Source organism: Rhinolophus sinicus, linkage group LG05, assembly GCF_036562045.2.
Source record: "Rhinolophus sinicus isolate RSC01 linkage group LG05, ASM3656204v1, whole genome shotgun sequence".
NCBI lineage: Eukaryota > Metazoa > Chordata > Mammalia > Chiroptera > Rhinolophidae > Rhinolophus > Rhinolophus sinicus.
In genome coordinates, this window is record NC_133755.1 from 176,278,529 (window position 1) to 176,295,283 (window position 16,755).

The 16,755-nt window shown below is 41.7% G+C and overlaps 1 protein-coding gene across 3 annotated transcripts; it reads left to right on the plus strand.

Annotated features, from left to right (window-relative positions):
• The first annotated feature begins 20 nt into the window (after positions 1-20).
• Positions 21-15,989, plus strand: GTF2H5 (general transcription factor IIH subunit 5). Of its 3 annotated transcripts, none has more exons than XM_019749406.2 (3): positions 21-121; positions 943-1,016; positions 13,546-15,989. In XM_019749406.2, exons 2-3 carry the CDS (start codon positions 982-984, stop codon positions 13,724-13,726), a joined length of 216 nt encoding a protein of 71 aa, XP_019604965.1. In that variant the 5' UTR covers positions 21-121; positions 943-981; the 3' UTR covers positions 13,727-15,989. The 3 variants fall into 3 exon arrangements, with proteins under 3 accessions (XP_019604965.1, XP_019604974.1, XP_074189860.1); XM_019749415.2 differs by having other exon boundaries at positions 106-150; XM_074333759.1 differs by lacking the exon at positions 21-121 and having other exon boundaries at positions 918-1,016.
• Positions 15,990-16,755: the final 766 nt, after the last annotated feature.

Genomic DNA, 16,755 nt, shown 5'->3' on the forward strand with positions numbered 1-16,755 from the left:
GCCTGCTCCCCGCCTCCCATCGGCGCGCTCCACCCACTAGAGCGACGCCGACGTGATGACGTAACTGGCGCAGGCGCAGTCTGTCGGCGACGCTGAGGAGCTGCCTGGTCATTTCGCGGAGGTACGTAGAGTCGGCTCTGCCAGCGAGAGGTGAAAGTGGGGTGCATGGAAGAGAGGGGCCCCGAAAAAGAGAGGAGAGGGAAATAAGACCCAGCAGACTGTGCTCCAGGTGCTGGGGCACAGGCGGTGTCTCGCACCCTCTCCGGGCCCTTTTTGACGAGGCCGGGCGGCTGTCCCGCAGTAATTGAATCGTGAATTTCCTCTGGGGAGGCATTGCCCCGCGCCCGGGTGTATATAAATTTAACGGTTAAGTTGGCGTGCACTGGGTGGGTTCCCTTCCTTCTAGCGCACATCCTTGGGGTCCGTGATTTGTTTGGTAAAGTAATATACAAATCTGGGAGACCTGGCTTGTGTCTTTTTTTTTTTTTGGCCGGGAGCAACTGCTAAATCTCTTCGGAGGCTGTCATCGTAAAACGAGACGATTGGACTCAATATATAATTTTTAAGGTCCCTTTCAGAGCTATCATTCTGTGGTTCTTGCCTCCCAGGATCTTATCTTTTATCACATTCCTGATTGGGAAGAAATCTTTTGACTAATGTTTCAAAACTTACGTTCGGCACACAGGTGTGGTTAGACCGCTTGTTTTCATTAGCATTGACTGGGTAGAACTGGAAGTAAAATGTATGCATTGTTATTCCAATAGACTCATTTTAATTTTGTTGGAAGATCAGAATATCTATTTTCTTAATGTTTGCCCTATGTCTTTAATAGACTTAATGTTTAAGCTTTATTTAACATTTTGCCTCATTTCGTAGGTAAATCTCCCAAATGTATTGAAGTTGATGCTTTTGAATTTTATGTCACCTTATCCCTTTTACTAGCATTTTTAAGGTCATCTCCATCTTCTGACTGAAGAAAAGATGGTCAACGTTTTGAAAGGAGTGCTTATAGAATGGTTAGTATGTTTAATGCTTAATGAGTTTTTTAGAATTCTTTGTTTTAAGATCTGAATGAATCGAGTCTTTCCGCTTTCTTAACTTCATTTTTTCTTACTTATGTAAGAAGTGGGTCAGGTTTTGTTGCTAAGTTTCTTTCTGGTGCCAGATTTCAACGTCTCTGTTCAATTAATGTGACTGGCATTGTTTCCAACAAGTTTTGATCAGAGGCAACATATTTGTTAGATTAACCCTCTTTAGAGAAACAGTGCTGGTGTTCTCATACCATCAAGGATTGACTAGAATTTTAGGGTCTGCCTACGTCTTCACCATCACAAACTATGGCCTTTTAAAAAAGAGAAAAAAAACAAGAGAGCCTGTTGAAGGTTTCTTAAACTGGTCACACATTTCAGAGAAACTAGAAACTTGAATGGGCAGAGTTGAGTTCCTCAAAGCAAGCTAATGCAGGGCTTAGATATCACGCAGCCTGAAAACCTGAACTGCTGGACCAGTCTTGCTGAGTCCCCACTTGCGTGCTTGACAGTAATTCTGGGAATTCTGCTCAGTGGACACTCCCGTTGTCTAACAATACTGCTGTCTGTGTTTCTGTGCCCCGAATATGAGCCGTGACATAGGTAGCGGTGCTGTTTACTGTAATGGCAAGGCTAGGGGAGGAGCAAGACCAAACCCTAGGATACTTCTGGCATTTTACAGCAGCGCTGTCCAATAGAAATATAATGCAAGCCACATATGTAGTCTTAAACTTTCTAGTAGCACATTGAAAAGTAAAATGTAACAGGTGAGATGAATATGTTTTATTTAGCTGAATGTATCCAAAATATTTCAACAGGGATGAAGTCTTCATAATCCATACTAAGACTTCAAAACTGTACAGTCTCTTTTCATATTAAAGCTTCAAAATCCAATGTGCCTTTTATTTTTACAGCACATTTCATAGACTATGCCCATTTCAGGTGCTCGGTAGTGACATGTGACTAGTGGGCTACCTTATGGACAGTACAGATTTAGAGTTTGGGTAGAGGAGACACCAATAAAAGCAATTTAGAAGAAAACAGCAAGTGAAGTAGGGAGGCTAAGAGAGGGAATGTCTCATGAAGGTGAGTGGGCTGTGTCAAGTGATGGTGAGAGATGGAATGAGATGACACACTGGAGGTCACTGATCTTTTGAGAGCTGTTTACATTGAAAGGTGGGGTATATACTTTGGAAAGGGAAAAGGAGGTGAAGTGGAGACTAGACTTTTGTTGTGATAATGAGCAAAGGAATAGAGAAATGGGTTGGCAGCTAAAGGAGGATATGGTAAGGGATTCTGGTTCTTGTTATTTTTGGTGTTTTCATGGGAAAGACTAGAATGTATATTGAAAAGAATAAAGTGCTAGAGAGGAGAAGTATTGGGAAAACAAAGGGGGCAGAATCTAGATCTCAAGTTCTGAACACACTGCTGTTTTCTTTTGGAGAAGACTTCTAGGCTAATGTTTGTACTTAATTTTTCTTATTACTTTGTCATAATTAATGGAAACATTTCCTGTTTGGCCTTTTAATGTTATTATTATTATTATTTTTAACACAGAGGACCCACAGTGCCAGCTATCAGTATTTTCCCTTTTGTTTCTTCCAATTCTCCTAAATTTAATTGTAACCCCAGGATTTGATCAACTTTCACTTCTCTCATAGAGTTTTCCTATTTTTGTTTTTGTTGATGTTTAAAGTTTTATTTATCTGGAATTTATTGGGAGAGGGGTATATTATGAATTGAAGATCCCAATTAGCCCCTTTTTTTGGTCAAATATCTGAACAGTTGTCCAACACCAGTTATTCCCTTCCGTAATGATAGCTGATGCCTCTTTTAACACAGTTTCACTTACCTGGCTACTTTCCCCATTCCCATCCCACATCTGTTTTTTTCTTTGTCATTGCTGCCTCTTGGAGAATAACTTGGAATAATTTAGCCTATTTACAAAGTAATCCTTTCATGATGTTTGGGATTGTGTTAAACCTATATTTTATGTTATTTATTTTTCCCCCTATATTTTAATGTGAAGAAATATGGTGGTTGGATTGCATTTTAAAGAGAACTCTGGGAGTCTCATTAAAATCTCAGTGGTAGGCTTTCAGTTTCACCGTAAGGACAACGAGTGAAGATTTGTAAGAGGAACTGAGGTGTTAGTTTTCTTTCCTGATTGCGTGAGCTCTCTGCCTGGTTTGCTGTTCTGTTATCAAGCCTGAGCTCTGCTGGCCCTGTCACCCTGCTCTTCCTTGTACTCTCCAGACTGGCAGGGTCTGGAGCTTGTTAGAAACACACAAATCTCAGACCTCAACCCAAATCTACTAAATCACGATTGTGCGTACAAAGGATCTTGTTAAAATGCATTTAAAGTTTGAGAAGCACTCAGCCAACTTAAGTTTCATGATCAGTTTCCCAGTGGAGGATTGTTTTGCACCAGGACTACATAAATTTTATTTTGCAGATGGATACTGCCCTTGCAAAACTAATTTTTCCCTTCAAGGTGAATACTAAAGTGTAGCCTACACAATCTTAAAAAAGGGTAACTGTCTTCCCAAAGGTAAATCTTCCAAAAACACTCCAGGCCTAAGAAATGGCAGGTTTATGAAGGGCATGGCTAAGGCTGGTGGGTACTCTTTCACAATCAGGTACATATGTTGGGATGGTAACAGGGAAAAATCCTTCCTTCTCTTTGGGATGCCAAAGAGAAGATTATTAGTAGTATAATATCAGCATAAATTTGTTAGTAAGGAATACAGTATCAGCCTAAGTCTGTTTGTTACCTCATAATATAGCCTAGATTGTGTGAAGCATTTAGGTATGTTTGAGTACCGAATTTGATAGGTGTGCAGTTTATAGGCAAACCACTCAAGGATCTCCTAGAACTATTTCTATTGTCCCAATGATTCTCCAAATTCCAGTCACATCACTATACAAGGTCACATAATCGCCTAGATAGTGCCGTTCCACACACTCAGTGCAGGCAGCCAGCAAAATACTTCTCAGACAGGTATGGCCTCATCAAGAAAGGAATCTTAACGTGACACCTGTCTTAGAATGGCTTAATTCACTGCCAGATTTAAATTCCATATCTGTCAGTTCCTTGTAACTGATTTTGAGTCTACAGTAAAGAAGCAAATTAACTAGATTATAATGGTGGCCATTTAGGCCCAACTATCAGTGAATTGAAAAGTCAAGGTACTTGGAAATAAGATTCATTCCTCCCAAGTACCAAAATCTGAAACTAAATAAAAATTTTTTTGTAAATTTGTGTTTTTATGTCAAAATGAGATTGGTGAAAACGTTCTCTTGGTTGGGATCCACCATTATCAACTGCTGGTCTCGCACCAAGCATTTTCCCACACCTAGCCCTCTACAGCAGTATCGAAGCAAGCAGCATGTGCCCCACAAATGTCTTACCAATTCCAGGTGCCAGAGCAGCCCTCTGGTGTGACAGTTACCACACATGGTTTGGCAAGTGCTTGGGCAAGGAAGATTTGCAGAGGTGTAAATTGCAACTAGTTTACAGCATAATAGCAAAGCATCTGGAGAAATAGGTATTATTAGAGCAGACTTACCCTTATGGGTTTGGCTTCTAAACCTGTACTGAGAAGCAAATAAGAACTAAGGCAAGACCAATCTAACCGTTCTATTCGTTTGCAGTGTTTATACATCTCTGTGGCCTTTGCTGCTTTGCAGGGCCACATTCACTACAGTTTCTGGCACTCAGAACAGTGCCTGAGATATATATGGGGAGTGCTTAGTAAATATTTGTTTACTGAATGAATTTGGTTAGCAGAATTGAGTCAAGGAGTGTAACCTCAGCCTAAATCCCACAATAATTACATTTCTAGAAGTTTATCCTAAGGAAGTGATAAGAACTGCAGATAAAAATGTAGGTAGTTGACTATGCTAATAAAACAGTATTGATTGTAAGATAGTTTTATAGTCAAATAACATAGCTGTTAAAATATTTGGAAACACTCTGAGTGGTATGGCATCTTTCTAAGTGATATAATACATTGTTCAATGAAAAGGGCTGAATTCCTTTAATAACACTGAGCGTTTACCAGGTACTACATACACTAAGCACTTGGTAATATTCAGTTAGCTCTCACAACAACCCTATGAGCTACAGATGTTATTATCCCTATTTTATCTATGCAGAAATTGAGGCACAGAGAAATTAATCAACTTGCTCAGGTTACACCGCTACTAAACTGGGATTTTTAAACCATGGTGTTTCGACGCTGGAGCCCAGGCTACTGCTCCTTATATAGACAGTCTCTCCAACAGGAATCTAAGTATAATATTGTGTTAACTTAAAAAAATGTACGTATGTAGTCTTAGAATAATACCATGTATATTCCACAGGTTAACATTTTTGTAACAAATAGTAAATCTGTTAATAGAGCTGGGTAATTTGAACCTCCCTGCACGTCCTCCCACACACCCAAATGCTCTTGGCATTTTAATTACGCCTGATCTGAGTGTCTACATTAAGGCAAGGTGTTGTCGATATCCCTTAATCCAGCCACCCTGCAGCACGAGCAGGGTCCTACCTCCAGCTCACTCCTTAGCCTACGACATGGAGAGGATGAGTGATTTTACAAAATCAGACAGTTTGGTTGGCTGAATTGGAGCTTGGGGTTAGGCTTTCTGAATTCAGTACTCTCTTTAGAGTCTTGTGTCTTTGTAACAGTAAAACCTATTATATGTCATATTGGCAACTTGGGTCCTGTCATTCTGGTTAACATAATGCCTCCTGTGGTGGCCCTTTCTTTCTCTTAAGACCCTACTCATGTAGCAAATATTTATTGAGCACCTCCAATATGCTGGCCCCTAATTTAGGTACCCACCTCTCGGGCTGGACAAAACCCAAATTCAGAAAACATTTTGGAAAAGGCTTATAAGAGGGAAATGTAAGTGAACAAAGCCATTTCACATTCAATAACAATTTTCTAAAACATTCTGTTCTCAGGACATACAGAATTTATGCAGAAATTGTTTTAAATTGTTTATGTAATTATATCTGTTAGCTGATTATCAGCAAGGATAGTTTACCATTGACTAAGCCAAGACTATCATTCTAATGGGATACACAGTGCTGACAGCTTTATCCAACTGACCAATTAGCTTCATGGTCTGATTTACAGCCATATGCATCGTTCTAATAGACCCCTCGTGGTGTAATACTTTTTAGAAACGTATGTTATAGGGGCTATACTACACTTTTTTTTAGCAGTAGATTGATTGATAGCTGCCTTTCACATTTCCAGGACAAGATTTTTTTTCCTGCTCACTAGCCCTGATCCCAAGACTTTTAACCAACTATATTTATGGTCACTTGGTTTTGGTTTCTTTCCTTGCCGGCAGGTTCTCCTAGAGACCCTCCATATAGTAGAATAGCCCTGTATTCAGGTAGGATATTCCAGGCCCTCCACATTTAACAAAATGTCCCTTAAACTTTTGAGTGTCTTTTTGAATTAGTACAGATTGTATTTCAGGTACATGCTTGAAATCTGACTCCAAATTGACTGCTTTCCATTTCCTTTGAAAAAGGTTAGTGTGGGCGATTGATACTAGAAGTAGTTATGTCAGTGTCTCACTGACCAATCACTCTTATCTCATTTGTCAGCAGTGTTTCCTAGGTATGGGGAATGCCACTGGTATTCAAGATGATTTGTAATAGAACACACATTTGGGGGTGACCGCTGGGGGTAGAACACAAAAATAGTTTTTATATGACCGGTTTAATTTATTTGAGAAAAATATAAAACATCAAATTGACTGGAGATTCGTACCAGGTGAACTTAAGCTTAAAAGTTGATATAAAGGCAATTTAAAGAAAACTATTAAGTAACGTATAATCCAAGTGTCACAAGAGATGGCTGAAATAGCAAGGATAGTATGTGTAGGGGGTTCGGAATGAGATGTGCCTCCTATGTAGATAATTTTGAGCAAAAGACAATCAAGACCCTGCAGCTCAAGAAAAACTTCCACCCCACTTAACTCCCCGAAGAATTTAAATCGAGGGCCTTGCCTATAATAAGAGTTAGCACCAGAAATAACCTTTTCTGACCTATCTGTAGGGCAGGGCACACATCTAATTACTGAACATCTGCTGCCTTCTGAAGCTGCAGGAGCCGTAACCTCATTCCTTAGCTCAGGAGGTTACATGTGCCTCATTGTACTGTTCTGTCTCCGAACCTCTCGTGTACGTGAGGTCTCTGACTCTCCAGCCAAAAGAACCCGATGAGGAAAGGAGGACTTTCCCCCTCCCCCATATGTGCAAATGGAAAAATTTTGAAAACACTGATAATGATTCTTTTGAATCATGAGTCCCCTGATACATCTTGGTTTCCGTTCTTTAGCTTTTATTTCATTGAAATGGTGTAAATTTATTTCATCTGGAAATGTTCCAAAGATGTACTAGTCTTCACAACCACTGAACTTTTGCTGTCTCTAATCCCTCTTACAGCCACCAAGCACTGGCATAAATTGGTGTCATCTGAATGGACTGAGCTCAAACAGTAACAAGATAATCTTACATTTGGACAGGAATTTTTTTAATGTCCATATTTGTCCTCATTACTATGTTACATTTGGACCCGAAATTTATTTTAAAGAGCTCACGAAAAACAATTGTTTGTCTTGTGTAAAGTACATCCTTCTAAGAAACCTCTGAGTGTGATTTTTATAGAAAATACTGAGATTTCTTGTGGGACCTGAGCTCGTCCAGGACAAAAAGGGCCTGGAGGGTGAATTGGGCACCACTTGTCACCGTGTGTGTGTGTGTGTGTGTGTGTGTGTGTGAGAGAGAGAGAGAGAGAGAGAGAGAGAGAGAGAGAGAGAGAGAGGTGAATCCTGTGTCCCAGGATTGCCGGACAGGAGGAAGCAGCCCAGTTGGGGAGCACTAAAGCAGAGGGGGTTTGTCTGTCACTAAAGCAGAGGGGGTTTGTCTGTCACTGAAGCAGAGGGGGTTTGTCTGTCACTAAAGCAGAGGGGGTTTGTCTGTCACTGAAGCAGAGGGGGTTTGTCTGTCACTGAAGCAGAGGGGGTTTGTCTGTGCCGCACACCAGTCTACTCCGGAACTGCTCTCCTTCTGTTCTCCACCCACCCTTTTATTTGTGAAGGCCGGGCAGGTGAGTGGGACAATGGAGTTTTTAGAGAAGAGTCTGAGCAGGAACACAATTAGTTGTAGAGAAGCTGAAGCTCTGGTTTCTCTGTCCTGTGGGTCGCCTCATTTCTGCTTCTGAAATACCTGAAAGAACCCTGGTCAAGCTGCTTCCTCACCCCCAGGTTCCTTCTAGAATTGTTCTTTAGGGTCTTCGTAATACTATGTTTCACAGCCAGCTTTTTGTCAATAACTGATAAATTGTGTACTTCAGTGAGATTTTTCAATGTATAGTGTGTTACTTACTGCTTTACAAAAAAGTCATTTAATTTTTTTTCTTCTGCGTAACTGCCAAAATTAGGGAATTGCTGAAAGTGTTAAATTTAACTTCCGTATCTGCTTAAATCTGTGACCATTACATTATCTCTCTTTGTTTGTCAAAGACCCCCCATTCTCTCCCATGCACCACTGGCTGTTGTTGCCTCTCAGTTTCATGTCACTATCCGCCTGGAGACCCTCATTCTCATGTCTTTTCTCCTTTCCTGTTTCCAGTCGCCCAAAAGGCCACAGACTTCCAGGCCAGCCCTCACCCGGTGACATGCATTATCGTATGGCTGTACGCGTCTGCTTTTCTCATTGCATCTCCTACTCGCCCTCCACCGCCATCCTTTCCACTTTGCCCTCTAGAACAGGCAGGAGAATCCCTGTATCCTCAGCCTCTTCTCTGAACTGTTCCTCTCCCCGCCCCCCACCCCCCGCAGCCGCCTTTCCTTTTCGCTGTAACAAAACCTGGCTTTCTCCTGAGCACACTGCTGCTCCCACAACCCTGTCTACTGTTGACTTTTTTCTCTAATACCTCCTGTACCAGTGAATTGGGATAGTTCACATACCAGGAATGTGTACCCGGAAATGGGATGGTTACCTCCCTGCCTTCCCATTGCCACTTCTCGAAATTCTCCTTCCCTCTTCCATGGAAACCGCCAGCTCGGAATCTCCTGCCATCAGACTAGACCGCGCACTTTGAATGATCTGCAGACACCTGACTTTCCTTGCGGGCTTTTCCGGAAGATTCCCTGTCACCTTCAGTAGCTCTCCTCTCATACTCAGTGATGTCAGCGTCCATGTGGGTAGTCCTTCCAGTTCCTGCCTTCTCAGCTCCCTGACCACCTCCTCCATGCGCGTGCCCTACACCCTGTCCCAGCCCCCCATTCACACAGACCGACCCCAGACCCCACCATACTGCCGTCGCTTCAAAATCGCCATCTCACGCATCTGACTGGCCCCACGTCCTCTTCCAGTTCACTCCCTCTGATGCCCTGTGATTTCTGCGGCTCTACCAGACGTGTAGGCTGTGGACTCGCCGACCTTGTCCTTGTCCTCACATTCCTCCTTACCCAGCTATGTGCCTCCATCCATCAATGTACTGTCCCCCTCAGTCACCAGATCTGGTTTCATCCAGCTCTCCCCCTGCTCTGAACCTTCACCTCTGCAGCAACCAGTGGCTGGAGAAAAGCATACAATGCAAGCGTAGTGATTAGTCTCACTTCAGAGTCACGGCTGCTGAACTCGGTGGAGCCTGAGTGCTCGCCAGCAAACCAGTGGCAGGTCCTGGTCCGCGTAGACGTACTCCCACTTTCCTGGTGAAGCTGTGCTACGTCATCACATCTACGGTTTCATCAACTTAATAACGTAGCAATATTTTAAGGACCTCTAAGAAAAATCACTGCCAATTATACTGTTACATGCCCCTCATTGTAAGCCTCATCCCAGTTTCAGAGATGTTAAAATGTGGGGGGAAATGTGCTTAGAATGGATGAAATATAGTATTCCATACCTTCAGTTTCTCTTACCTCAAACAGCTTCTGTGTCCCCACTTCCAGCTGATTCCCTGCTTCCTGTTTCACAGAGAAAATAAAAACAACCAGAAGAGAATGTCCACCAGTCTTTAGCACATCAACCTGTGCCCGTATACTCTTCCCTCCCCTCCCCCCAGTTCCTATGGATGAACTGTCCCTTCTATCTAGAGCCAGCTTTCCTGCTTGAGAACTGAGTCCCATCTCCTCTTGCCTGTAAGGAACCTTTCCAGCAGGTTTCCTCTTTTCTCCTGCTTTCTCAGTTTTCCTTTATTAGCTCATCCCATCAGCATCACAAACATGCTGTAATGCTGCCCCCACACTGCTCCAGGCGAAACCTCCTGCTCTCTGTAGCAGAATGTCTCTGAAGACCTGCCTGAGTTCACTTTCTTTCATTTTCTTCCTCCCGTTCTGACACCCACTCAGTCAGGCCTTCTCCCCTGACTACCGAGTCTGCTCTTGCCAAGGTCCGGCAAGTTTCTGAATCCCATAGTTAGTTCTCAGCCTGTGAACAACATGAGATGCAGTCCGTCACTTCCTCTTCCCGAATCTCCTTGGTTCACTGACTCCAGGACTCTTCACGTTTTCTTCCTACCTCAGTGGCCGCTTCTTTATAATCTGCTTTGCAGATCAAATTTATGCTTCTTAACCATCTGATGGGTGTCCACAGGTTGGCCCTTGGACTCTTCTCTGTAGCTGTGCTCACTCCCTTGTCGTGGCTTTAAATGTCATATATACAGTGATGGCTGACTTTTCCTCTGCAGCCTGCGCTTCACTGCTAAAATCCAGAAGTGCATATCCAGCGCCTGCTCAACGTCTTTACTTGGGCACCAGGAGGCATCTCACCAGTGACATGCCTACAAGCAAACTCTTGATCTTACCAGCAAACCTACGTTCATCCTCAGTAAAAGACAACTCCATCCCTCCATTTGCTCAAACCAAGAAGTTTAGTCTCCTTAAATCCTCTTTCAAAGCTCAAGTCTTGTCTCCGCACATTATGTTCACTTTATATTCAACATATGTCTAGAATTCAACCACTTCTCATCGTCTTCACCATTACCACGTAGGTCCACGTCATTGTCATCTCCTGCCCGGCTTGCTGCAGTCACCTCACTGATCGCCCTGCTCCCCGCTTGCATCTGCCACCACCCCTCCTCGACCCAGTCTTTTCTCAGACCAGCAGGCTGTATGATCCTTACATTAAAATTTAAGTCTTTGGGGCCGGCCCGGTGGCTCAGGCAGTTAGAGCTCCATGCTCCTAACTCCGAAGGCTGCCGGTTCGATTCCCACATGGGCCAGTGGGCTCTCAACCACAAAGTTGCCCGTTCAACTCTTCAAGTCCCTCAAGGGATGGTGGGCTCCGCCCCCTGCAACTAAGATTGAACACGGCACCTTGAGCTGAGCTGCCGCTGAGCTCCCGGATGGCTCAGTTGGAGCACAGGCTCTCAACCACAAGGTTGCCAGTTCGACTCCCGCAAGGGATGGTGGGCAGCGCCCCCTGCAACTAGAAAATGGCAACTGGACCTAGAGCTGAGCTGCGCCCTCCACAACTAAGATTGAAAGGACAACTTGACTTGGAAAAAAGTCCTGGAAGTATACACTGTTCCCCAATAAAGTCCTGTTCCCCTTCCCCAATAAAATCTTAATATATATATATATATATATATATATATATATATATATTTAAGTCCGTTTGTAAGTTAGTCATGTCACTTAGCAAAAGCCAAAGTCCATAAAATCATCTCTAAGGCCCTGCGTCATTGGAGCCAGTTACAACTTTCCGACCTGTCGCGCACTGCTCTCCCCTCAGTCACCACGACCTTACTGTTCACTCTGCTACAACGCTCGTCCCCCGCTTCACCACGTGGCTGCTCACACCTCCTGGGTTTTGTTCAGATGTCACCTGCTCAGTAAGGCCTTCCTTCACTCCCTATTTAAACTTGCAAGATCTTATCATGTTCATCACTGCCATTTCTCATCTTTTCTGGTTTTTGTGTTGGTTTGTTTATCATGGTGCTGCCACTAGACTGTAAGCTCCGTGACATGGAAGGATCTTGTTTGTTCACTGCTGGATCCCCAGGACCGGAATAGTACCTATTAATGATAGGTACTCAATAAGTATTTATTGAATGAGTGAGTAAAACTTGAAATAGCAAATTGACTACTTCTGAACAAATCAATTTCACACATTAGTAAGGTCATTCTGATACTGCAACCATAGAATTTAACTGAATTTTGCCAAATCTAAGTGAATAGGTATAGCCTGAGTGTTCTGAACCTAGGTGTAAGAAAAACATACTAGAAACTAAATTTAAAATCTGTGTTCTGACGTGGGTAGATCTATTCATGTCATTTTACAGCATAGTAAATTATTATAATAATAATTTTAGTGGTAAATTGAAAGTAATTAAGAAATTCATTAGGAAGCCTTGACTTTATTAATAGTTAATATGCGATGAACCTTATTCATTTAGTGATTAAACTAAATACTTTGTTAGCTTCACTTATACATATGTTTGTACTTGAAAGAAGTAAACCTTACTGTTTTCATTAAATTAACTCACCTCTTTTGAATTATCTTTGTAATTGATGTTGACATTCAAGAAACCAAAAGATCGTGTAAGATTATCTCTTCTCTGAGAATTGAAAAATATATGCAACTTGATGTTTAATATTGTTTTGCTGAACCTATTATTGTATGTTATATAAGAACTAAAGAGTGTCCTTTGTTGTGATTCAGGGCTTTTGTGGAAGAGACTTGTTACTGTAAACCCAAGAAAGTATATCACTCTTTCCCTGTGACTATCCTATTCCTAACTAAAGCCACAAATAAATACAGTAGAACTTGGATCTCTTCTTTGAGCTTAGTATGCTCAGAGATTTTGTTAGCATTTCTTTTAAAGATTCTGAATGATAGTTAAGACTTACAAGGTTCAGAATTTTAAGGAAGGGGGTGAAGAAAAACCTGAGTACCTACTGCAAAGCAAACCAAATACTACCCTTGGCATTTTTCTCCTTTGATGTCCACGACAGTTCTGTTATGTAGACTCACGTAGGGGGAGATTAAATACATATTAAGGTCACACAAGTAAGTGATAAAGCCAGGGATGAATGCAGGTCTGACTCTTGCTGTACGCCCTGCTTTATCAAAGTGACAATGTAACTGGTTTTGTAAATTGTCACTGGCAAGGTAGTAGAAAGCTTTTGGTTTTTTAAATGTAATGGTCATAGACAGGAAATTCATTTTTTAAAGTCAGTTTAGGAGGCTGTGATGCTAGGCCCTATTAACTACAAAGCTCTGAACCTTACTGTATCACTTGTCAGTGACAAATTATTCTTTTTAAATCTTGTCATTGGCCTCTCTCTTTCTCTTAAATAAACTTCCACTAACAGTTCTAAAATGAGGCTACATCTATAAATCATTAGCACTTGAGGCAGAGAGGAGTTTAGAACTTTTTAAATTAACCTAAAAATTCTACATGCTCATGTCTAATCACTCAGGTCCTGGCATAATTTGGCAATCAGGTGTCTCCTCATCATGTGTTTCTCTCTGCAGTGACCCTGCCATGAAGCAGTTTCTGCTGTACTTGGATGAGTCAAATGCCCTGGGGAAGAAGTTCATCATTCAAGACATTGATGACACTCACGTCTTCGTCATAGCAGAGTTGGTTAATGTCCTGCAGGAGCGTGTGGGTGAATTAATGGACCAAAACGCTTTTTCTCTTACCCAGAAGTGAAAATACTAGGTATTGACCACTTAGGAATTAAAAGTAACGAATATGAGAGACTGTTACCCATTCAGTATCTTATGTGACTTGGTTAGACTTGGAGAATTGTTTAGAAGCATGTAGCGGGAAAGACTGTGGTGTCATTTGTTCAGAAAAAAGCCCCAAACTGATTTTCTTGTTCTGTTTTTTTCAGTATGTGTACCCTAGAACTTAAAAAAAAAAAAAGAAAAGAAAAGAAATACGTTAACACCTGGCTACAATTTGGCTTTTATTGTCATTTATTAAAATTAAATAGTTTTCCTACTTTTTAATGCTGATTTACAAATATAATGGAATATGTTTTTTAATTATCAGCCTAGCCCAGATATTTGTTTTGCGAAGTATAACATACAGAAAGTGCACAAGACATAAATGTACAAATTTTGAATTTCCACAAACTGAACACACTTGTATAATCAGCACACAGATGAGGAAAATCACCACCATCCCAGAAGCATTTTCATAGAAACACCTAGTGTCACATCAAGAGTAAACACTGTGCAGACATTGAAGAACATCGGTTACTTTTGCTTGTTTTTTAACTTTCTGTCCGTGGAGTCATGCAGCATGTACTCGTGTCTGGCATCTGTCACTCAGCATTAGATTTGTGACATTCTCCATGCTGTTGCATGACGTACAGTTGACCCTTGAACAACACGGGTTTGAACCGTGCAAGAAAACTTATACATGGATTTTTTTCACTAAATACTATAAATGTATTTTCTCTTCCATATAATTTTCTTAATTCTTGTCTTTAGCTTATTTAAGGTTACTGTATATAATAGATACAACATACAAAATATGTGTTAGCTGACTATGTTATTGGTAAGGCTTCCAGCCAACAGTAGGCTATTAGTAAAGTTTTTGGAGAGTCAGAAGTTATATATGGATTTTCAACTACACAGGGGTTGGCACCTCTAACCACCACCCCCACCCACATTGTTCAAGGTTCAACTGTAGTTTTTTCGTTTTCATTGCTGTATGATAGGTATTCTTGTTGTTTGCCTCAACCACACTAGAGATACTTTGGTTAATAACTATACATTCATTAAACCTCAATTTGAACTTGATAAACACGTCAAATGGTTTTACCACTCTTAGTGGTCACACTAATTTTTCTCCTGTGGCAGAATATATACAACATTATTGTATTTGTTTGAGAAAAGAAATACAAGTATAGAATCTAATTGCAAAATATACTGGCCTTGGTTACATTGATAGTCTACGGTTATTGTTATAGCTTCTCCGATTCAGTCAGTCCTTCCCTTACTCATTCAAAACACAAGTGCCTGCCGTGTCCCAGACGTGTAGGACAGGTGTGGTTGTACAAAAGATGGATGAGGATTCTGACCCAGGAGTGCTTTTAACTTCCACTAACAGAACACCAGTGAAGACTTATTTAAACAGACAGGTCTAGGTGGCTCAGCCTGCTGCTGCTCTGCCATCCTAATGTTGGCTTTTCGTTCCTGGCGTGTTGCCTCGTGATCACAAGGTGGTTACAGTCACAGCAGCAGCCCAAGGACAGGAAGGCTCCACTGGCCAGCAGAGAAAAGAAAAACTTCCTCCTGGCGTAGCTCTATCAGGGTGAAAAATCCTTCCCAGAACCTTCCCACGTGTCCACCCCTAGGCTTATTGTCAAAGAGGAATGGAATAAGAATGGACTTAGATCAGTGATTCTCAAGTTTTAGCATCACCTGGGGTCTGACAGAAGAATTCCAAATAATTTGTGTCCACACTGTGCCTTCTGCGTGGAGCTCGGTCCCCTGCTGGGTGTATGGGCGGCACTTAGTGTCTTGCTTCCGAGGAATGGATTTGGCCGGGGTGAGAAAGTAACTACAGTGGAGAAACCTGGGACATACTACCTTAGCCAGGTGACCGGGATTAACATCAGATGTCCTGTTGAGAGCAGGTACCCCGAATGTGATGTGATGAGAAGGGTACTTCTTAAAAGACAACAACCCCGGCCTTACCATGAGAAAAGCATTAGACCAACATAAACTGAAGGGAATTCTACAAAATATCTGGCCAGTACTCAAAACTGCCAGGGTCACGAAAAACAAGGCGAGACTGAAAAGCTGTCACAGATCAGAAGAGACTAAAGAGGGTCACCATGGGAAGCGGATTCTCGGATGGGATCTGGGAACAGAAAAGGGACACTAGGTAAAATCCAAGAAAATCTACATAAAGTCTGCCGTTAATAAAAATGTTCTGTCTGCTTTTGTATATCCTTGAAGTTTTCCATCAAGAGTATTTAAATGTAAATATTTTTTTCTAGTACATAACATGCCTATATTTGTTTCAATAGAAAAGTATAGCTTAATGGTTAATAGCACGGATTTTGGTATTAAGAATTCTGTGTTTGATCTCAGTTTTACCATTGAATAGGTCGTGATTTGGGGGAAATTGCTGAACTTTGTAAATCTTGGTTTCATTATCTGTAAATGCCAGTAATAATCATGGTAATACCTACCTCGGGGGTGGTTTTAAGGGTTAAGCAAGATAAAGCATGTAACATTGTTACAGCACCTGGCACTTAACAGGCACTTACAAGTGTATTGTGTTTGGTGGTGCTTTATCCCACCATCCCAAAATAATGCAGTGTCTTATTTACTTATATGACTCTTCTATTTGGGAAGAACAAAGGCAACACATTAATTCTTCAAACACTTTTAAAATGTTACTTCTAACAGCTGATCTTGAGAGCCACACATTGCCAGGTGGCAAAGCCTTGTAGAAATGCACAAGAAGCCCATTGAGGTTATTGAAATAATTACACCTTAGGAATAGGGAGTGTTTCCTGGGCTTTTCCTCTTGCAGCCTCCAGGCGACACCCCTTCTTAGGAGTCCTCAGCACTCCCCCAAACTCCATGACCTCAATCTGAAGGACAGAATGTTCTCTCTGCGCCTTCGTCTCATAAAGCCAGGAGTCTCACTCAGTGGAGGGCTCTTGCCTAGAAAGCCAAATTTGGGTGTCTGCTATGTTAGTATCGGAGGCCCAG